General features: G+C 33.6%; 1 protein-coding gene across 8 annotated transcripts in view; it reads right to left on the reverse strand.

Moving 5' to 3' along the window:
- Nucleotides 1-22,614, reverse strand: part of LOC148952917 (uncharacterized) — a 189,538-nt gene extending 166,924 nt beyond the window's left edge. For 2 of the 8 annotated variants that reach the window (XM_089088163.1, XM_089088157.1), the window contains exons 1-7: nucleotides 20,537-20,593; nucleotides 14,523-14,669; nucleotides 8,924-9,070; nucleotides 8,019-8,165; nucleotides 3,892-4,038; nucleotides 2,349-2,548; nucleotides 748-887 (exon numbers count right to left, since the gene is read on the reverse strand). In XM_089088163.1, the coding sequence (XP_088944289.1) occupies nucleotides 748-887; nucleotides 2,349-2,548; nucleotides 3,892-4,038; nucleotides 8,019-8,165; nucleotides 8,924-9,070; nucleotides 14,523-14,669; nucleotides 20,537-20,543 (935 nt within the window). In that variant the 5' untranslated portion in view covers nucleotides 20,544-20,593. Of the gene's footprint in view, nucleotides 1-747; nucleotides 888-2,348; nucleotides 2,549-3,891; nucleotides 4,039-8,018; nucleotides 8,166-8,923; nucleotides 9,071-14,522; nucleotides 14,670-20,536; nucleotides 20,596-22,305; nucleotides 22,455-22,590 lie in introns of those variants that run through there. The other 6 variants (XM_089088161.1, XM_089088159.1, XM_089088158.1 and 3 more) reach the window with 6 other exon arrangements.
- Between the last annotated feature and the right edge of the window lie 1,838 nt (nucleotides 22,615-24,452).

Raw genomic sequence — 24,452 nt, forward strand, 5'->3', positions numbered from 1 at the left:
TCTTAGAACCAGAGAAATAGATGGAGATACACAAAATTTTGCCATGTCCATTTTCATTTCGTCTTCGCCATTCCGTTCTCCGTTAGATGTGGATACTTACTTTAGTGATTTTAGTACGGCGGATTCTAGCATATCGGTTATGAAAAAAACGCTGACATTGGTCTTTACCCCCTGATATTAGGTCCTATATCAGAAACTATAGCTTTTAGACAATTTCTAAAAGCGTCATCGGACACGCCATTTCTAGGTCACTGTAGTTAAATCTTTAACTCAAAACAATATTTTGTATATAAGGAAAAACACAACCGCGCAAGTGATCATTTGGAGAAAAATAAAAAAATTTATATTGTTGTGGACAACAGCTTGATACCATGATCTCGGTATAATTTTCGTCATGATTGCACCCTCTTTTAGGGATGTATCAAGCCTTCTCCTGTGATTGTCTATATTTTTAAACTAATAACATTTTGCGTGTTTATTGAAAATTAACACATTTTGAATATTTGGAACCAGCAGTAAAAACAAATTTATTTGAGACATACATTTTAATTGAAATTATATATATATATATATATATATATATATATATATATATATATATATATATATATATATATATATATATATATATATATATATATATATATATATATATATATATATATATATATATATATTGAATATATTAATAATAAGTTGCATATACATATACCATATATATATATATGTATACTATATTCACCTTACCTTTGAAGACTGTTTTTAGAATACCTCAGCTCGTAGTATTGGGAAGTCACCCTGATTGCTATTCCGTAATAGTGATATATGGAATGGCCTCTTGTTCCAAGCCGACGAGCACTTAACTGCGGAAACTGCAGGCGTATAATCTGTCAAAGAGAAAGAAGTAAATCTGAGAGAAATTTTTACTTTCGTTGACATACGATAATATCCCCTGCTCTAGCACCAACCCTCCTTCCTCTTCTAAAAAACTCTAACAATATCCATTTCCTTTCGCTAATTCAAAATAGTTATTGAAAAAAACAAAACGTTTGATAACATGTAGATAAAGTATTAGGCATTTAAAGCAAGAATTTTCATGATATTAAATTTACTGAGAAAACAGATCATGATAACAAACTGTAAGTAGGCAGTGACCAAGACAAATAGTAGCAGAAACTAAAAAAAATTGAATTTTGATAACAGTGTATGCAGAAAGAAAAATGGCTCTCTATGATGATTCAAGATACTTAAAACTCATCAAGTTTAAAGTTGCACATCAAAATCTACAAGCCTGAGAAAATTTGCCTTATTTAAAAAAAAAAGGAAAAACACACCCAAGGGGGAAAGTGATCTCAATAAAAACTATTACATCAGGGAACCTTAAAGTAGAAGCAGTAAAGGTTTATGAGGGCGACAGAAATTAAATTAAACGATCAGAAATGAAATTAAAAACAGTTTGTTCCATATGTAAGCACAGAATAACATTAAAAGTCAAAATGAACAGAAATTATTCTGCATATAAAGGGGGCTGCACTGTCCTCTACCCTTCGCTCTTTACGCTGAACTTAAGCGGCTAAAGATTAATACGCTAAAGCTTAATTGTCTTTTAAAAGAACATTTTGGTAAATTAAATGACCCTTATGTTTCGGTAGTGGTTCTTAGAATATTGGGAAAAAAAGTCAAAGTTTAGTATAAGGAGCGAAGGGTTGAGGAGGGAGTGGTTCCCTCATATACAGTAATAAGTTCCGTTCATTTTGATGTTCAATGTCACTCTTTACTTTTCTTTGAAAAGAACTTGTTATTTTATTTGATTCATTTCAAACAAGCTTAAATGTTCGTAATTGTTAATAACCGCATTCACCCGGCATGGATTATACCTAGGATTTTGATTCGAAACGGGGAGAGAGCAACATTTGAAAATATCATTTTAGGATTTTATCCCCCTTTCCTCCTTAGGTATGGACTTGATACTCGGAAGAGAATGCAAAAAAGGGACATCTATTAATTTGAACTATATTCTCGATCTCAGACACACACATGGAATTAATTTTGAAAGGAAGATTTTTAATTTTGAGAGATTGGTTAGAAGAAGGCGGAGAAATTTGGAAATAGACAACAAAACAGACTAGCTATGTGAAAAAACGAAAAAAAATCACCCTAAGTCTAAATTTCAGGAGATGGGCACAGGCCTAAGACCTTGACCCCTTCCCCTCGCAATAAAGCATGTCTGTGTGGGTTGCATCCTCATTAGCCCTCTTATGCCAAAGAACTAAGCAATGCCCTAAAATAGCATAAAATTGTTAAAGCCGAAAGCAAAAATGGAAAACAAAATGCTGGGTGGCCCTTACCTTACCAAAGGCTGCTGCGTTTACAGGTTGCATACCATGCTTACTACAGAAGTCAATATAGTGTAAATATAACGTGTTTCTAGGTATGCAAACGCCTTCGGCGATTTCGTAATTTTCTTCTAGCCATAAAAGTGTAGGTGTTGAATGCGGTTGTAGTGTTACTTTTGAGCCTCCACTTAAGTCTAAAGCTTCTTTGTGACCTAAAAAAAAAATCAGGTAAGAAACGATTTCGAAAAAAAAACATAGAATTTACTTACTTCGACCAATGAAATAATATTCGCGTAGCAAAAGTAAACAAATAATTCATTGTTTTGAAAATAGACTTCAAAATTTCGTAATTTTTCTTTCTTTATAATGAAGTAGCAGGAAAGTGATATCAAGTTCAGGCGTAAAGGATTTAGGTAAAACCCTTAAGGATTTGTCACAATCTTGACAATAAATTCTTCAAAAACTCCTTAAAATATCATTTTAAAGCATCATATTCATAAAACATTAAAATTGTCTTAATAGTCTAATGAGAAATAGGCCTATTGAAAAATTTCATGAAAATAGGGACAAAATCCTTAAAAGATTTTTTCTAAGTTCACTGGTTTTGATGACAGTGCGAAAATACTCATATACTCAACGTAGCAATGTCTTCACAAGAAAGGTGTTCTTAGATCTACTAATTTAAAAATAACAGTGTTTAAACAAAACAGGCGAAACAGAGTTTTTCTTATGAAAGTAAAGAGCGAAGTTGAAACTTAAAACGAACAAAATTACTGCTTCGCAGTTTGTGCAACATGATAAACAATGGTCATTAAAACACATTTTAATGAGCAATAGACAGTTATATATTCACAAGGAATAGCAAAACTTTGTTTTGGAACGAAAAGGGGCCAAAGTCTTTAAAAAGAGAAAAGAAGGTATATCATCAGGGATAATGAGCTTAGAAGAAAATATACACCGTTAGAGAAGCTATTAGAAAGCCATGCAAACACATTTTTCAAATAAAATTTTAACCCTTTACCTCCAAATATCTGAACATTGCAGACCATTTTCAATGTTTTTTTTTCTTTTCTTTTGTCTTCACCTCTCAGTAAAGTATTCTGAAATTTTGAGCTTTGAAACAGGATTCAGAAGAAGAACAAAAAGAAAAGCCTTCACAAGTATGCGAAAGTCTAGAAACTCCTTTTCTCTTACTTTAGAACAGACTCTAGTGAAAAATTTGCACCTAGGACCGTTTCGTCCTATTTTTTTTAAGGAGATTTTCAATTATTTCTTCACCAAGCTAGTTAATTTACTGATGTTACGTTAATTAATTAACATTATTCTGTTAAGGCTTCTCGGAGCATCTAGAGACTTCAAGCCTTTCCTCTATATTCTTCATAAATTACAAAAACCAAAATTCCCTGAAAAAAAGAATCACGTCAAGTTTCATAAAGACTGAGACCAAGTGCGTCAAAATGCCAGTTTATGCTTTAATTGATAAAAAAAAATAGCCTAATGCAAAATAAACAAAAGGATGAAAAGACTTTTGCATTCTTTCAGTTTGAAAGCATACCTTCTTCCTTTAAAGTGACAGAGCCAACCAGAGCCTGAAATGAGTTGTAAGAACTCCTCTTTGGAGCCTCCAAACCATAGGATAAATGAAAAAACTTTGAAACTTTCATGGGCTCATCATTCTCAATTTGCAAAGGATCCACGATTTCTAAAATATAAAGCGATTGAACGACAATAAAAGCACTACAGAACAAATGGCAAGACAAAACGAACAGTAAACTATGGAATGAAACCTGTATTGCATTCTCTCAAAGGATAAGACTTGGATTGAAAATTGCCTGGTATACCTTGCTTGGGCTTTTATTGTAAATTCTAAAATTTTGAAGAAATAAAAGTACTGAAAAAAAATTAAATGGCTGACCAGCTAAGTTTCAACTTTGCCATGGGAAATGTTTCTTTTAAGCTGTTGCATACTCATATTTTGACAGGTTTTTGTTAACATACTGTAATTATACTGAAATTGTTCAACATTATCATAACTACTTATGCATTTGTTTTTTCTCTATAGACATTGAAAAATATTTGATTTTAGCATTTTTGGTATTATTTTACACCATGCGAATCCTGTTTTACTGAAAAAAAAACAACAGCTAGCAGAAGAGATTGTTATAAGCTGTTTGTCTTGGAGAGGCTTGTTTTAATGTTTTGATCACTGTTCAGTTGGTTCAATCATGATTTGGCCAAATCTAGAATGGGTGGAGTGAATCCCAGGGTCACCTGTAATGGTAATGACAATTTTGGAAAGATTTTTAACTTAAAACTACCAGTAGATTTTTGTCTTAAAACATTTATTGACCAAATCTGCTGACAAACTATTTTAGTTTAAAGCATTAGATGGCAAATCTGCTAGGTAGTAGCTGGGAAGAATAAAAAATTTACAAGTTTTCAATGTAGAGTATTTTTCTAACAAAATCTGCAGACAAACTTTACTAAGCAATGAAAGTTACCATGTTACCATGACCAGTTACCATGAAAGCTACCGAGAAAGTTACCGGGGACACCCCACCTTTTGCACGCCTGCTTTATGGTGTGTGCAGGTTTCCAATCGTTGTAAGATCTTGGTTTAAACCAGGTTTAGCATGAATTCCTTTATGCTATTTTTTTTAATGGCGGAAGGGAGGTATCAGAGAGTCAGGGGTTTCAATAAATGTATTTGTTATTCTTCTTCAACCAAACTCCACATCCCCCACACCCCCCCCCCCCAATATTTTCAACTATTTGGTAAAATAATGACGCGAGGCACTGCTATTAGACAAACTCAAATTTTGTTTCCTTTGGTAAACGGAAAGATGAAAATAAATGACAATGACAAAATCAATGAATGAAAATGAGTCCAAATTGGTAAAAAAAAATTCAGTAATTGTGATAGCAGTATCACCCAAATCAGTCTATGAAAATGACAAGCCGGTCAAAAAAATTTACCGCTATTCTCCCCTCCCAAAAAAAAATTAGACTTTGGCTTGTTACGCCTCTGATATTAACAATTGAAAGCCTTTGCCAGTTTGTTCTTCAAAGAAGGGGTGGAGCGTATGTGCCTCTCTACTAATGTAATTACTATGGGAATAATTTCTGTTCGTTTTATTTGTAAATATTACTCCTTTGTCTGACATGCTTAAAAATACCATAAAAAGCCAATCGTTCAAAGCACATGCGAATATAACCACTCCACTTTCTGGTATTACGATAAAATAAACCGTTTAATACGTTGTTTTTGTTTAGGGACATTCGTCGTTAAGAAACAAGGGGGAAAGTTTAAGCCTTAGTATAGCAAGTGGGTGACTGAGGGATGGAAGATCTCTCCGTTTGAAAACCATTTTCAGGTTTATTCTAAATACGAGCGGGCACAAATCTTAACCCTAAACCCTTCAATCTCTATTATAACATTTAATCCAGAATTTCGTAAATTAGTAACCTTTTCATTCTTAGAACCAGAGAAATAGATGGAGATATACAAAATTTTGCCAAGTCCATTTTCATTTCGTCTTCGCCATTCCGTTCTCCGTTAGACGTGGATACTTACTTTAGTCATTTTAGTACGGCGGATTTTAGTATATCGGTTATGAAATAAACGCTGACATTGGTCTTTACCCCCTGACATTAGGTCCTATATCAGAAACTATAGCTTTTAAACAATTTCTAAAAGCATCATCGGACACGCCATTTCTAGGTCACTGTAGTTAAATCTTTAACTCAAAACAATATTTTGTATATAAGGAAAAACACAACCGCGCAAGTGATCATTTGAAGAAAAATAAAAAAAATTATATTTGTTGTAGACAACAGCTTGATACCATGATCTCGGTATAATTTTCGTCATGATTCCACCCTCTTTTAGGGATGTATCAAGCCTTCTCCAGGGATTGTCTAAATTTTTAAGCTAATAACATTTTGCGTGTTTATTGAAAATTAACACATTTTGAATATTTGGAACCAGCAGTAAAAACAAATTTATTTGAGACATACATTTCAATTGAAATTGTATAAATATATATATATATATATATATATATATATATATATATATATATATATATATATATATATATATATAATATATATATATATATATATATATATATATATATATATATATATATATATATATATATATATATATATATATATATATATATATATATATATATATATATATATATATATACAGTTTGTTCCTTAATGTAAAAACTAATTAGATTAGTGCGTACCATTCGCATCGTCCTTAAAAAAGGACTAAGCAAACTAGGTTTCGAAAAAATTCCAATAGGAATAACGTAAATGTGGCAATCCTGTGAATAGTCATTTAAAAATTTTATAGAACCAAATGGTATATTCGAATCTGAAGCAAAGAATGAAAAAAAAAGATAAATCACTTAAACTAATAATATTGCTGACTGCCATTTCAACTTACAAACGGTGTTACCACTTTGCAATACAGCGTAGACCCGTGCGCTTAAACATTCAAATCTCTTTGTTTTTATAAGAAACAATACTCATGGTTATGAGCATTTTTATACTTTCATTATCCCTATTTACAATAACTTAATAAAAATTGATTCAACATACGTTCCTTCACCTTGTAATAAGCATCAATTAGCTTGTATTATCAAACACACAGGAATAGACCGGCTGTGTCTTTAGTCAGAAAGAATTTGAACTCTTTTTTTAATAATAACCATTTGTTTCATGAATATCTTTATTTTGATTCAGTTCTTACAAAAAGAAAACTGACAATTTGGCAAATATACAAGAACCTTTCATTGTAAAAATTGAAATATTGAATAGAAAAAAAATCATCGCAATTAAATTGATGTAAAAATGTAGAGCTGATAAGGAAAACTGACTTCACATGAAAATTCAGAAACACAAGTATAGTAAAGCTTATTCCTACAATCCTAGGTACCTAAAAATAAATCTAGGAATAGTAAGAGACGATCCTCAAATAATCAGGCAGCTAACTAAGTCCATAATTTGTTCTTTAAAATAAACCTCATTAATAGGATATTTTAGTATTTCCTACATGGTCTAGTAGTTGGGATAACTGGCTCTCATCCAGTTGGCTCCAGTTCAATTCCCGGTATGGGAAATTTTGACTTATGGTGATTTCCTAAGGAATGTAATTAAAATAATCATCTATATAATGATTTCTTTTAGGACTCCATATACTATGGGCTACAATTCGTTCCTTAATGTAACAATATACTGGAAATCCAACAGAATCCTTTCCACAAGTTGGAATCAAAAATCAATTTGAACATCACTTTTCTTTTCAATAGTTTCATTTTGGATGTACTCATCTGTGCAGAAAAGAGCCATTACTTCGGCAGGCTAGTTAATGTCCTGATTTTATGTTAATTAATTAACATTATTTTGTTCAGACTTCTCGGAAAATCTAGAGATTCAAAACATTGTCTCTATATTCTTCACACATTAAAATGTGTGAAGATTATAGACCGACCGTGTCTTTAGTCAGAAATAATTTGAGCTCTTTGTTTCAATTCCATGAAAGAATCACGTCAAATTTCATAAGCACTGAGACCAGTATGTATTTTATTTGATAAAAAAAAATTACCCTAATGTAGAATAAACAAAAAGATGGAAAGGCTTTATTCTTTCTGATTGAAAGCATACCTTCTTCATTTAATGTGAAAAAGCCAACCATAGCCTGAGACGCGTTGTAAGAACCACTCTTTGGAGTGTCCAAATCATAGGATGAATTAGAAAAATTTGAAACTTTCATGGATTCATCATTCTTAATTTGCAAAGGATCCACGATTTCTAAAAGATAATGCGATTGAATGACACAAGACACAACAGAACACATGGCAAGACAGGTAGACAGGACGTGTAGTAAACCATACAATGCATCCTTTGTTCATCCTCTCACAGCATTGAAAATTGATCAGAAACACAGAAATAATTGTTATAAATGCCAATGGTAGGCCTAGGCAAAAGAAAAGAAAAGAGAAAAGACTACAGCTCATTTTCTCTAAGTTTAAAATAAACTCTAATGAATAATTTACACCCAAAATAGTTTTTTCCTACTTTTTTAACCCCAAATCTTGCATTAATTGTAAATTAAAATTGATTGGTACCTACGCAACGCATACCATTGGTCAGCATGCAAAACAGATCAGGTTAATATCATCAAAAAATGATAATTTCGTTCAAATGCTAAGTAAGTTTGGTTAGGAAAAAAATAAATGTTTTTCTTTAGTTCTAAATCTATTGATTCTAACCACTATTAGAAAAATCCGACAAAAAAAAACAGAAAAAAAACAACAATAATTTTGGCAGAAAAAATCTTCCCGCCTTAACAGGGAGGTTGTATCAAAATCCTAAAATATGAGAATTTTTTTGATGGCTCCGATTTTTTTGCATTTACATCAACATTACAATTTATAGACAAGGAACCTTGCAATAATTAGCTGTCTGTTTACTGACTTTACATAAAAATGAACATAATTTTGTTCAATCTTCTCTAGCGAGTCTAATCATTTGTCTATATTCTTCAAATATTAAAATCGAACACATACCTTCTTCTTTTAACGTGAGAGAGCCAGCCAGAGCCCGAAACGAGTTGCAAGAACTGCTGTTAGGAGTGTCCAAACCATAGGATGAATGAGAAAAATTTGAAACTTTCAAGGGTTCATTATTCTTAATTTGCAAAGGATCGGCAATTTCTGAAAGATAAAGTGAGTGAATGACACAAAAAAAACACTACAGAACACATGGCAAGACAAAACATGCAGTAAACTATGGAATAAAACCTTTGTTGCATTCTCTCACAAGAGGAACCTTGGCTTGAAAATTGCCTTGTACACCATGCTTTGGCTTTTATTGCAAATTAATGGTATGGCCTGCCAGAGCAGTAGGGCCTATGGTAAAAAGCCGAGACAGGAATTTCCGTCACATCCAGGTGGCTATGGTCATTGACAAATAAAGTAAGAGCTGCGAAAATGGTCCAATTTTTTTTCTGAGTTGTCAGTTGTCAGCCCAACACTCAACATTTCAACGCCCGGAAAGTCTTCGATGACCTTGACAAATGCACTTGCTACATTGTCAGCGTCTGGTTTCTGAACAGCTTTGTGCCAAACGACGCAAGCAGATTACGTCCAGAAGTGCAAATTATGCTCTGGTTTTGAGAAGGCATGGGGGATGTCACCCCTTCTCATGTTAATTTCTGCTCATTTCGAGTTTGCCTCAGTTATTTATTATAATTTCTCAGTTATTTATATTCATTTTGGATTTCATTTATTTATCGATGGTGATTTGTGGTAGTTTTATGCTTGGAAGATTATTGGACTTTATTTCTGTTCATTTTTGGTTTAATGGTGCTCTTTACTTTTCTTTGAATGTATATATTTTGCAAAAAAACCTTTAAAGTCAATTTCTGTTGTTTTTTATTGACATAGTCTTTTTCATGAAAAAAAGAAATAAAATTTTATATCTTTTTAGTTTTTTTTTCTATAAGAATCCATAGTTTGGCTTCCTATTTGTATACAGGAGAAAATCTTTCAGCAAATTCTAACAATACACACCCTTTTAAAAATTTGGACACTATTAGTATGGTTTTAATTCAGTTTTATACCTCCTCAAGTTGACCTGAAAAATAAAACTCATACCATTCCTAAAAATCTCTTTCTATGCTCTTTGACAAACTGGATACATTTACACTCTTTTGATTAAGTTAAATTGTAACAGCAGATGTAGTAATAGCAGTAACCCTGGAAGTTTCAGCTTAATCCCTTCAGTTGTTCTCGGGATATTACTGAGGTATCTCATTGGCTACCAGAATACACATAGTACCTTTTGATTTAGTTTTAAAGCAACATTTAGTTAAGATAAGATAATATATTTATTTCGAAAAATTACTATCATAAGCCTCGAAGAGCCGAATTCAAATTTCAAAGTACATAAAAAAAAGCAATAAAATTATAAAGAGAGCACAACAGCTAAAAAACAGGAAAACAACAGCAAAACAAAAATATCAAAATGAAATATCATTCCTTAGTCAAAACTATTAAAAACAAAAAGCACAAATGGACAAATTGCATAACTGTAGGGGGTTGTGATACCCAATACCCTTGGGACATAGTTACTATACCATCCATTATGCTGAACAAAATGGCTACCTCAAAATTTTGATTAAATGTGCTAGGAAAATTAATGGGCTTTTGATGGGGGGGGGGCTGCTTACCCTCCAATTACTTTTGACACTTAAAAAGGACACTAGAACTTTTGATTTCCAATCAGATTAGCTTCTTTAACAGTTTCAATGAGATTGTTATCTATGATTGAGCGCTGCAGACTAAGATACTGCTTATATATCCATTTGAAAAACTGCATACACGGTTTTTTCGTTTAATTGAAGCTCTCCCTCAACTTCACTACTACTTTCACCTTAGAACCTTTAGCGTCATTAGTTACAGTAATCGTTGTAGTAGCATTAACAGTATATGCATAATGTCTTCTGGCTATTCCAAAATCCATCACAACTTACCTTGCTGATCCGCCAAGATGAGGTGCAAGCTGCACAGTTCCGGACAAATAGCCGCGGCGGCGAAACTTAGAAATCGAATCGTGGCCGTCAATCGTTTCAAGCGAAGAAATTATGTTCGGGAAAAGGTAGTACCCCTTCTCCAAAGTAGCAGTCGGAAGTGGCATTCCACAGTGAAACAAATGACTGGCAAGTCAGTTAACAGTGAGCTAAAAATACCCAAGCCTGACGGATCTCAAATGAGCGCTTTAGACGTAAACGAGTTCTTTGCTGGCATTTGTACCACCTACCCCTCAATTACAGAGGCCGAACTGGTTGATCTCTTAGTCCATTGTAAAACTGACGAAATAAAACAGTTTACCCAATTTGCTGTTTTTAAAGAACTTCAAAAACTAAAACCGAATTGCTCTTCCTACCCTGGTGAGTTGCCGGTCAAACTTATTCGCGAATATGCCTTGTTTTTAGCCAAACCATTGGCATCGATCATCAATCAGTGCTTCAGTGAACAAACCTTTCCCTATGCTTGGAAGCGAGCCTATGTTCGCGTAATACCCAAAGTTAAAGGACCTAAGACATGTGATCAGTTAAGACCTATTTCGATCATACCGAACTTTGCTAAAGTTGCAGAATCTTTCATATATCGTGAACTTCTCACGGACATTTCACCGTCACTTGACCCCTTCCAGTATGGTTGCTTGAAGGGATGCAGCACGTCTGTTTATTTAGTACGGCTTTATCACCTAGTAGTTGAATGGTTGGAGTTTGGAAAGCTCGTTTGTAGATTTACTTCTGGTAGACTACCGAAAGGCATTTGATTTGATTAAGCACCTTCTTGCCGCCCAGAATCTCAAGTCAATGGGTGCCCGTAAGCACATCCTCCAATTAGTAGTTGATTTCTTACGTCACAGGTATCAAAAAGTGTACGCCCATTTTCCCGGTGATATTGAATCGGAATGGGTGGAAATTACATGTGGCGCCCCACAAGGTATCAAATTAGCAGCTCTTCTTTTCCTGGCTGTTATCAACTATGTACTTTCTGACTTTGACGATCGTTTTAAATTTGTCGATGATTTGTCTGCGCTTCTTAAATACCACGTAAAGGATTCGCAGGCTGTAGCCCAGTTTGACCCAAATTTTTTCGATCAGTTTAAATCACAGTGTACTGCTAACAGTCTTCAAATTAACGAGAATAAATCAAAGGTTTTGAGGTTCAACCCACTTAAACGCGATTTTACCTGCCCCACGACTTTGTTCCCTTCTGCTTCGTGTGCGATTACCTTGGGCGTCATCTTTAGTGTGGACTGTTCCTTCTCTATTCACGTACAAGAGCTGGTAAAGAAGGGAAATTATGATATGCGGACACTGGTGGTAATACGCCGCCTAGTTTTTGCAGTATATCAGCTGAAAATAGCGTACCTCACTTTTATTCGATCACTTCTTGAATATGCATGTCCTGTCTGGGGCCCTCAAGTTCATGACATAGATTACTTAAGTTATGATTTGGAGGGGAACCAGAAACGAGCTGTAAAGATCATTCTTTGCGGCAAATATGTAGATTACAGCTCCGCTCTGAAGTCACTTGAAATACCAAGCCTTCGTGATCGCCGTTTTCAGCTGATAATTCGTTTTGGCCAGTTTTTATTGTCTAGTCCTGTACATCGGACAATATTACAACCTGAAATGTCTGTCCGCTCAAATACCAGAAGCAAAAGCAAACTTATGCCCGTCTCGTGCCGCACAAACAGACTTAGTAACTCCTTTGTTCCTTTTTTTTACAAGTGCTTTTAATAAAATGTAGAGGTGTTTTTATGTAAAAAAGTTATCATGTAAAAAACAGCGCCTTTTAGTGCATTTTTTTAAATGTGTCTATGACAGCTGTTTTTCATTAAAATGATTCTATGATTCTTTTAACAACCTGTGTAGGCATAGTGTGATGCAATTTAGTTAAAAAACAACTTCAATATTTCCCAAATTTTTAGCCTTAATACCCTTAGATTCAGTAGCAGCAGTAGTACCAGTATTAATAGCGGCAATAGAGGCAGCAGTAGTAATAATAGTAGCATTAGCTTTGGTAGCAGTAGTAGTATATGAATAGAAGCATCTTTCAAGAATGCAGACAATCTTTGCATTGGGATGCAAAAATTGTCTTTTGGTTGCTTCAACATCCCCTACAACAAGTCCTGTAAGTTTTAAATTCACACAAGAAACTGTTCCCAGGATATTGCTGATAAACCCTTTAGACAACCTGTATACAGATGGCGTGTTGTGATTCAGTTCACTTTCACCCCTCAACATTTCTTGAAAATTTCACCTTCATACCTTTAGCCATAGTTGTGATAGCAGTCACAGTAGTAGTATTACTATTAGTAGTAGTAGTAGTAGCGTTAGTAGTAGAAGCACTAGCACTAATAGAAGCAGTGGTATTAATATATTTCTTTTTGGTGAGATGAACATCCTTAATATCAAGTCCTAGAAGTAGTAGTTGGAGTAGTAGCAGAAGTAGCATTAGTAGTAGTAAATGTAGCAGTGGTAGTGGTAGTAGCTTGCACATATTGCCTTTTAGTCATTGATCTTCCCCTTTAAACATTCTCTGAAAGTTCCAACTTAATACCCACATCCATTCTTAAGTTAAACCCTTTTGACAATCTGTATCCACCTAGTGTGTTTTGATCTAATTCAAATCCCCCTCATTATTCAGTCAAATTTTCACCTCCATTCATGTAACCTTAATAGAACTAGTATCATGGTAGTGGTAGGAGCAGTAGTAGGAGAAATAGTGTTGTATCAGTGGTAATAGTCACAGTAGTAGCAGGTACATGTGGCGTTTTGGTCAGTTGAACATCCCCCTCATGATACGCCAGAAGTAGTAATACTTGACATATAATAGTTACTGCATATTTGACCAAAATATCTAGTATTTTTGAAAAATTTATCACTGTCTATTAAAGGATTTTATCCCTATTTGAACTTTTATTTTTCGTCATGGAAAAGCAGTGTGGTCTCCGAAATTATCTAAAACAAAATGGATGTCCTAAAATTTCTATCGGATGCATTTGCGGAAAATGCATCGTGGGAGGGGCTAGTTGCCCTCTGATCACTTTTGACTCTTAAAAGGGTACTAAAACTTCGACCTCGAATCAAATGAGCACCCTCCCAGGGATGTTGTATCAAAATCAAATTTTTGAAAGGGCTCAAACTTTTTGCATTTACATTCAACATTGTAATTTTTAGACAAAGAACCTTGCAACAATCAGCTGTATATTTACTGAATTCAAATGAATCAATCAACATAATTGTGTCTAACCTTTTCTATCGAGTGTGATCATTTATATATATACTTTCTGAATAAAAAAAATCTAAATTTGTATTCACCATAATCTGCAAATAAAAAAGACATGAAATAATTTATATATCCATAAAAATTAGGCAGCTGCCCCCGCCAATGAAACGAATCAGAAAAACTAAAATCACATCAAAACATTAAAATTCCATGAAAGAAAGAATCATGTCAAGTTTTGTATAGACTGAAACAAATTGTGTCAAAATTTATGCTTATGCTTCATTTTATAAAAAAAATAACAAAGTGTAAAATAAACAAAATGAGGTTTTTGTATTCTTTTATTTTGAAAGCATACCTTCTTCCTTTAATGTAAAAGAGCTGACCAAAATCTGGGTTGTACTACAAGAATTGCCATTAGAAGCATCCATATTATTGGATGAAGGAACAAAATTTGAAACTTCCAAGGGTTCATCAGTCTCAATTTGCAAAGGATCCATGATTTCTGAAAGAATGAGTGATTGAATGATAAGAAAAACACTACAAAAGAAATGATTAGGTAGACTATACAGCAATAAGCAGAGGCAACATCAAGTCAATAGTGGCTGAAAAATCAAGGTTTAATTAAAAAAGCTGTCAATCTAAATAAAGAAAGGGCATTAATGATTTTGCATCATAAGCAGCATCCCTAGAAGACAATAAAGGGAACAAGCCACATCCCAAAAAGACTCAACTCTCTCTGGCTCTTACAAGGCTTACCACCAGATCAAAATAAATTATGAGATACTATGAGAAATAATAACACATAGCTTTAAATAATCACAATTTCCAGCATAGTATAAATAATATTCTAGTCATTAAAAGGAAAAGAGGGCATTGACCCAACTCCTCTTTGTGGTAATTCTGCCTGTTTTGAATTGGACAGGGAGATTCATTGTAATTTGTTTTGGGTTCTATCTGTTCTTGGTTTCATTTATTTTTTTAGAGTGAATTATAGTAGTTTTGCTGAAAAATTATTTGAATTTCTTTTTGGTAACCTCTGGTTTAATGTAGCTCTTTACTTTTATTTTATAAAAAAAACAAGTTTTTTTAACTGAAAGTAAGGAGCAACATTAAAACTTAAAACGAACATAAATTATTCCGTATATGAAAGAAGCTATCCCCTCCTCTACGCCTCGCTCTTTACGCTACAGTTTTTATTGTTTTAAAAATTAGCGTTGTGATAAAGAGTCTAACTTTAGCGTAAAGAGCGAGGTGCTGAGGAGGGGACAGCCCCTTTCATGTACGGAATAATTTCTGTTCGTTTTAAGTTTTAATATTGTTCCTTACTTTCAGTTAAAAAAAACTTGTTTTTTTTTATTTAATTTTTGAACGTTTTTGAATTAATGCAGGTTTTGATTTTGGCTCACCGTACGTGAATAATTAAAAAAAAATTGCATATTAATTTTACTTGGTTTAATGGCCTTCTTGAAAGCTGTTAAATTTTATTTACAAAGGTTTTTATTAGTAACAAATATATGTAACTTACGTAACGAACTCCTCTATTCATATATTTTTAATACATGTATTAGGGGGTTTGGCCCCTAGTCAATACCTCGCTCTTTACGCTAAAGTTCGAATTTTGTTCAAATTCTTTAAAAATGACTCCTTAGTCACAATGGCCATTTATTAGAATAGAATAAATTCGAAAAAATCAATTAGAATAAATAGCTCTTATGAAAGTACTAGAAATTCTTTGGCTTAAAAAGCAAGGTATTGACTAACGGGGGAACCCAATCATATAAGTAATAATTTCTGTTCGTTTTAAGTTTTGATGTTGCTCCTTACTTTCAGTTGAAAAACTTTTTTTTTATTTAATTTCTGATCGTTTTTTAAATAATGCTGGGAAATCCGGCGCCCCCTTCATAGCAACGTACCTTCCACCAAGAAAACTTCCTCCATGGAAAGATCCTTCCACATAAACCCCCCCCCCACTACCAGAAACAATCCCCCCTGAAAACGTCTGTATACTTCCCAATAACCAATACTATATGTAAACATTTGATAAAGTTCATAACTTCCAGCCCTCTCCCTGAGGCTTTGGGGGATTAAGTCATTCTCAAAGACATATTTATTACATTTTTGACCATGCTGAACAAAATGGCTATTTCAAAATTTTGATCAGGAGACTTTGAAAAAAATGAGCGTGGGAGGGGGCCTAGTTGCCCTCCATTTTTTTGGTCACTTAAAAAGGGCACTAGAACTGTTAATTTCCATTCAAATGAGCCCTCGCACAATATTCTAGCACCACTGGGTCAATACAATCACCCCTGGGAAAAAAAATATATAAAAAAATTAACATGCATCCGTGATCTTTCTTCTGGCAGAAAATACAAAATTCCACATTTTTGCAGATAGGAGCTTGAAATCTCTACAGTATGGTTCTCTGATACGCTGAATCTGATGGTGTGATTTTCATTAAGGTTCTATAACTTTTAGGGGGGTTTCCCCCTTTTTTCGAAAATCAGGCAAATTTTCTCAGGCGCGTAACTTTTGATGGGTAAGACTAAACTTGATGAAATTTATATATTTGAAATCAGCATTAAAATCTGTTTCTTTTGATGCATCTAATGGTATCAAAATTTCGTTTTTTAGAGTTTGTTGGTCCTTACTTACTTACACTTTGTTACCACAAACTGTTTGATTTGAAAAACTTATTCTCAGAAATTTGTTTTCACTTAACCCAAATCATAGGACTAGCTCTAGCATGAATATATTCAATCTAAGACAAATATTACAAAGCAAAAAAAAATTGAATTTAACTGGGCTTGGATGTAAGGGTAACTTTTATTTAAGTGTAATTTCAAAATAAGAAATTGTACAGTCAGTCAATCCTAACTTGCCTAGTCCTAAAATCAAAAAATCCTACATGTATGATCAACATCATATCCAAGAATATATACCTACTCTCTGTCTTTACTAAAATATATATTTCAACCAAAACCTGTCCAAGATCAGTCACTGACTAATATAGGAAATGACATAGTTGCCTAACTATACCATCTAGAGTCCTATTACAGCTTAGATTAAAGGTCAGGTTTGAGGCTACTATATTATATTAATTAACTGAAGTTTTAATAAGACAGGAATGCAAGAAAAAAATAACTATAAATTTTTTCTTTAGCCATAAATTTTGCAAGTTGATTAAAGCAGCAAGTAAGACCCTGAATGTTACTTCTACAGGCCAAAAAAAAAATTATTTATTAATTCTGCTAGGGAAAATGAAACTATCATATCTTTCCCTCTATCTGATTAACTAGTAACTACTTGCAGTAAATCTAACCGTTTTTCATGTTGCAGGGGGTGACTTGAAACCACTATATATTATGTGCTTATAATTGACTGCCAGTGTTTTGAATGGCTATGAGCGGTCCTATACATTGGAAGTGGTCAGAAGTAAAGGACTTTTGGTGGGATAACAAGTCTGAAATTAAAAAAAAAATATCTTTGAACCCACAAGTTTAATATATGCCCAAGGTACTTATGCTGTTCCCAAAATACAGGAAGTGCATCTCTTGCAGGAACAGAACAAGCATAAGATCAAGAAATATATTTTACTGTGTTTGTAAATAATTTATGTATGGCATTAATTTAAGTGAAGAAACATACAAGTGCTGCTGACAAGGATTTGATATTTTCTTGTTTCTGGAGAATCAAAAACATGGACTATTTTAAAACAGCAATTAATGGCTAATTTTAGGACACTTGGATTTTACACCCAACAGTTAAGGAGTCTTTCTTCAATTATGAAGGTAGTTGCTTTAGAACCATTTTTAATTATTTATGAATTTTTGAACCTTTCAGGAATTTCTTTTTTAAATATATAGCATTAACTTAGTCTTGAAAACACAAATTTGTTGTACCACTTGAGGTAGAATTAAAGAAAAACAATTCATATTTTTGTAATCAGGATAATAACTCACCAAAATGTAGTGGAACAAATGAATCACTAAAACTATTTAACCAGATATAGTTGAAAAATACAAAAAGTGGTTTCAAGTCACCATACTCTATGGTACTTTACCCCTTTTTAATGCTGTTTCTAAATACAAGAATCAATCAATTGCAAATACACCCTCCTCCCCCCCCCCCCTTGATGGTCCCATATACAGCCCCAAAAATATCTAAAACTAAAAGAAAATACTAAAACAACAAAATTCTTAATTTGTAATATGCAGGATCTTCTTATCAATCAAATTATCATGCTTTGTTCCACTGCTATATAGCCTACTTTTTAAAATCATACCAAATAAGATTTCCATAAATCATGCACTCAATGAAACAAATAGAACAGATTCTAGAATTGTAGATACCAGGACTCAATAAGCAATTAGCCCCCAGAAGCAATTATTGAATTATGAAAGAGCATAAGAAAGGGTAATGTTCACTTTATTTGTAAATCAATAATATGAACAACAAAAAATTTACCAAATTTGTCCAGCCCCACCTCACTGTGGTGATCAATTTTATGTCATTTATAATTATAATTTATGCTTCCATTATTAAACATATTACCAGGGGCGTCCAGAGGCTCATTTTATTGGGGGGGGGGGGGGATCTTTGTAAATTTTACCAAATCACTACCTAATTTATGCCAAATTCTCAGCAAAAATCAAAAATTTTCCTAAATTTCTGCCAAATTTGAAAGATTTGTGATGAAATTTCTTCCTTTGGCAAAAATTTTACCAAATGGCAAAAAAGTTGGGGGGCCCCTCCCCCTTGGGACACCCCTGCATATTACCCATAAGATTTTCAAATGTAGCCTATTTAAAATGAAGTCAGGAGGACTCCCTTCTTAAATGAGCTGTTAAATGAGGATTTAGATAATATTTCCCATTCTTCTTATGGCTAAAAGGTAATGCTCTGCTAGAAATGTGTATTTGTTAATTTTGATAGCTTGGACCTTTAACTGAACTAGGCTATAGTTGACTTCATAAGGTATTTAGGTAAAGTTTTGTCTAAATGTTTTGGAAGAAATATTTGGTAAAATTCTACTTTAGCTACTTTTGACTATCTTGGAAAGACATTAGGTTAGGAGAATGAAACTGTAAGGGATGTGTCTTCAGGCTAAAGTAGTCTATGTCCTGGGAAGGTATTTGTTGTACATACCTCTACTCCTTCTCCCTCTAGAGGGTCCTGACCTATGATGACCTTTAATAATTTGTGTATTATAAAAGTGAAACCTTGCATAATAGATCTTCTGCTTAAATGAAGGGTAAATTTTTCAAAGTTCATATTATTGACTTACAAATAAAGCAAACATACCACTCAATGCCTTTTTTTATGCTCTTTACAAATACAATAATCAGTTCTATTAGAAATTCCAATTTACCCACCCCTAGCCCCTAATGTGCAAATATCTGCCCTGAATTGTAACCACACAAAGAAGTTATCAACAGTAGTTAAGTTATTGAAAAGTATTAAAAACATATAATTAGTTTATAAATAAGTTGTTCAAGAGTAACATATTCCAAAAATACTTATTTATAACAATTGAAACCTCATTTATCAGGCAACTCAAATATAATCCTGGTAATTGGGGGCAAATTGGGAAATTTGAATTTCTGATAGAAGCAATTAATATATGTTTAAAGAGCATAAAAAGGGCACTGAGGGGTATGTTCACTTTATTTGTAAGTCAATAATCTGAACTGTAAAAAATTTACCAACTGAAGCACAACAACAAAAATTTCCACTTGACAACTTAGCTCAGTCATTTATTAGGTTTTAAAGATATGCAATCACATTTCCTAGATTTTGTAAAAAAAGAAAAAAAAAAGTTGAATCTTTACCAAATCATATTATTGACTTATGAATAAAGTGAATATACCACTTGATGCCTTTTTTTATGCTCTTTCCAAATATAAAAATCATTTCTGTCAAAAATTTATTGTACCCCCACCCCTAGCCTATATACCAATTCAGGGTATATATTTGCACGTTGGGGGGATGGGGGTAAAGTTTAAACTTAACTCCCATTAACATCAGAAATAAAATTTGCCAGCACCCAACCCCAACCCCAACCCCCCCCCATAATGTGCAAATATATACCCTGAATTGATATATATAGGGGTGAGGGTACAATTCATTTCCAACAAAAATGTTTATTATATTAGGAAAGAGCATAAAAAAGGCATCAAGTGGTATATTCACTTTATTCAAAAGTCAATAATATGATTTGGTAAAAATTTAACCAAAAAAACATTTATATGGCTTAAAATTCTACCTAAATAATAGGAATTACATTTTCAGAGCTAAAGCCAGAGAAAAAGCAACTGATAACTAAAAATTAAGGTAAAATGTTGATTTGTCATAATTTCAATAGGTATAGACCTGTCATGTAGGCAAATTTCAGGACCCTCTAGAGGGAGAAAGAGTGGAGGTAGGTACTTCAAAATACCTTCCCAGGACATACTTTGGCAAACTTTTACCAAATCATATTATTGACTTACAAATAAAGTGAACATACCACTCAATACCTTTTTTTAGGTTCTTTCCAAATATAATAATCATTTTTGTCAGAAATGAATTTCACCCCAACCCCTAAATACCAATTCAGGGTATATATTTGCACATTAGGGGGTGGTGGTAAAGTTTAAACTTACCTCCCATTTACATCAGAAATAAAATTGGTAAATATTTACCAAATCATATTATTGAGTTACAACTAAAGTGAATATACCAATTGATGCCTTTATTTATGCTCTTTATGAATATAATAATAATTTTTGTCAGAAAGGGATTTTAAACCCCACCCCTATATATACCAATTCAGGGTATATATTTGCACACCAGAGGGGTGGGGGAAAGTTTAAACTTGCTTCTCATTTACATCAGAAATAAAATTAACCCCCCCCCCCAAATGTGCAAATATAGGTTAATATTTACCAAATCATATTATTGAGTTACAACTAAAGTGAATATACCACTCAATGCCTTTTTTGGTAAAGTTATACCAAATCATATTTTTGAGTTAGGACTAAAGTGAATACACCATTCAATGCCCTTTTTTATGCTGATTACAAATATAATAATCATTTATATTATAAATTAATTTCCGCCCCCCCCCCCTATATCTACCTAACCTAACCCTCAATGGCCAAATACAGGGGGGGGGGCTGAAATTAATGTCCGATAGACATTATCTTTATCTTCGTAATCACCTTTAAAAAAGGCATCGAATGGTGTACTTACTTTAGTCATACCTCAATAAAATGATTTGTAAGAACTTTACCCAAAAATGATTAGGCCTATTATGTTTGTAAAGAGCATAAAAAGGTCAATATATACCAAATCATGTTATTGAGTTTCAAATAAATTGAGTACACCATTCAATGTCCTTTTTTATGCTGATTATGAATATAATAAGCATTTCTATTGGAAATAAATTTCAGCCCCCCCCTATAGAGGCTATACCTAACCTAACCCTGAATTGGCAGATATAGGGGGGAGGGCTGAAATTCATTTCCAATAGAAATGCTTATTATATTTGTAATCAGCATAAAAAAAGCATCAAATGGTGTATTCACTTTAGTCCTAACTCAATAGGCCTATTATGATTTGGTATACATTGACCCATAAAAAAAGGCATCAAGTGGTATATCCACTTTAGTTGTTACTAATAGCCTAATATGATTTGGTAAATATTTACCCAAATATATATCCTGAATTGGTATTTAGGCCTAGGCCTATAGGGGTGGGGGCAAAAATTCCTTTCCCACAAAGATTATTATTATATTCATAAAGAGCATTAAAAAAGGCATCAAGTGGTAGGCTACATTCACTTTTGTCGTAACTCAATAATGTGATTTGGTAAATATTTACCATATAATTTGCCCCCCCCCCCCTAATGTGCAAATATATAACCTGAATTGGTATATATAGGGGTGGGGACAAAATTCATTTCTGACAGAAATGATTATTATATTTGGAAAGAGCATAAAAAACGCATTGAGTGGTATAATCACTTTATTTGTAAGTCAATAATATGATTGGTAAAAATTTACCCAAACTTTAGCCTGTAGACCCATCCCTGAAAGTTTCATTTTTCCTAACCTAACCCCTTTCCAAGATAGCCAAAAGTAGCTAAAGTTGAATTTTACCAAATAACTAGATAGGTACCACAGCTAACTTCAGTGTAGGATAATGGTTCCTGTACACATTGTGCAAATTCATGCGGATTTAGCAATCCCTGCGGAAATTCCGTCTGTTTTTGTGCTAGAAAAAATCTCTAGAAAATCTCTAGCTTTCCGCAACGTTTTGGTCAAATCAGGGCGGAATCTTGGAAAGATTTTTAAATGAATAAAATCATGAGTATGGATTATCCAAAACTACGCGATCTTATAACTTTGGTTCAAGCTACACCCAGCTTCTATGATCCTACTCACCCAGGCTATAAGAAAACTAAACAAAACGGTGTCATTTGCGTCACTATTGTTCAACAGCTTTCAGAAGAGGGTAAGAACATGGGTCATAATGTTGCAATAATTTGAAATCTTTACCTTAAAACGCAGCGTCATTTTAGCCATAGTTCAAACAGAAACGGACGGATTTCCGCAATGTGTAAACGAACCATAATGAACGCGAGTACCATACCATAGCAGAAAAAGTAAAGAAAGCCTATCAACTGAAAAGCCCGCCTGTTGTGAAATAGAAGAAGAAGAGGAAAAGCTGGTCAACACATTCTCCCACAAAATATTTTAGTTCTTCCTCTAAAAAATGCTCTTTGCTTTTTCTTTTTTATTGTTCCCAATCAAACTGCTCCTGGTAACAAATTACAAAAAAGGAAGTTACTCCGCCCAATAGTAACTGAAACTCCAAAAATCGGAATTTGGATGTCAATAGACGCAACAACAGATATAGCCTATTGTTCTGATACCAAACACATATGAATCATAAAGCTTAGTACTGCCCATCAAAAGCTACGAGTCAGAGTGAACTTGCCTGATTTTTGAAAAAGGGAGGTAATTCAGCCCCCTTCCCATGTTCCTTTATCCCCAAAGTCGGCCGATAAAAATTTTGACACACCCATTTTGTTTAGCATAGTTAAAGATCCAAAAAATATGCCTTTTGGGATGAAATGGCCCTCTCCCCCTCAAGAACTTGGGGAAAGATCTGTAAACTATGAAATTTGCCCATCGTTTACGCATAATATTTGTTATTGGGAAGAATACAGACAAATTTTTAGGGGAGAGGGGTGAATTTTACGCCGGGGGCTTTCCATGACCAAAAATTTCCGTGGGAAGGGAAGTTTCTGGTGGGTGAAATTTACAGGGGAAATTTTACAGTAAGAAAATTTTACAGAATTCCTGTACAAAAGTCTTTTTATCTGTCTTACTTTCTTTTTGTCGACTCAATTTTATGTGTTGATAATAATGTTAAGGGTAATAGTCAGGGCGAAATGTTCACCACGTTGAAATTATTTAGAGGATTTTTCCGTGGGGTGGGGGATTTTTCCGGGGAGAAATTCTCCATCGAAACTCACATCCCAGGGGATAGGAAGCATGAAATTAGGTGATATAGAATTTGTTTGCTCAGGTAGAAAGGATGGTGTAAACAGAGAGGGAGTAGGGCTCATGATGAATAAAAAAGCTGCTAAGCTTTGTTTAGGCTGGGAAGGTATTAATAACAGAATACAAATTGTTCATTTTATGACTAAAAAGCTCAGGGTATCAGTTAAAGTAGCATATGCCCCTGTAGAACCGACTGACAGAGGAACTAGTGACTCAGATGAGTTTTACTTACAGTCACAGGAGCAAATAGACTGGGTCCCAGGTAGAAATATGATGTTTTTACTAAGAGATTTTAATGCCCAGATCGGTAAAAATAGTGATAGATGGTATCTTAGCCTAGGTAAATTTTGTGTAGCAAAAGAAAACCGTAATGGAAACAGCCTTTTGCAGTTTTGTCGGTATAACAATCTAGTTATAACCAGTCTGGTCATAAAATGGCTCATAAGTTAACATGGTATTCAAGTGATGGTAAGACAGCAAACTTTATTGATTATGTTATAGTAAACTGAAGACTAGCTTGATCAATTCAAGATACTACGATATATAGGATTGCTGGTATTGATGTTAAAAGTAAAGATCGCCATTTAGTAGTGTCTAGGGGTAATTTAAAGATGAAATTTCGGAAGGGTAACTACTTCCCAAGAAGTTATGATGTTGGTGGAATCTAGGATGAGAATTTGAGAAAAATTTTCCAAGAATCGTTGAATCGGCAATTTTATCCATGGCCTCCACTTCAC

The sequence above is a fragment of the Artemia sp. Qi Xiang Cuo genome, chromosome 4 (assembly GCF_049724085.1).
Source record: "Artemia sp. Qi Xiang Cuo chromosome 4, ASM4972408v1, whole genome shotgun sequence".
Taxonomy (NCBI): Eukaryota; Metazoa; Arthropoda; class Branchiopoda; order Anostraca; family Artemiidae; genus Artemia; species Artemia sp. Qi Xiang Cuo.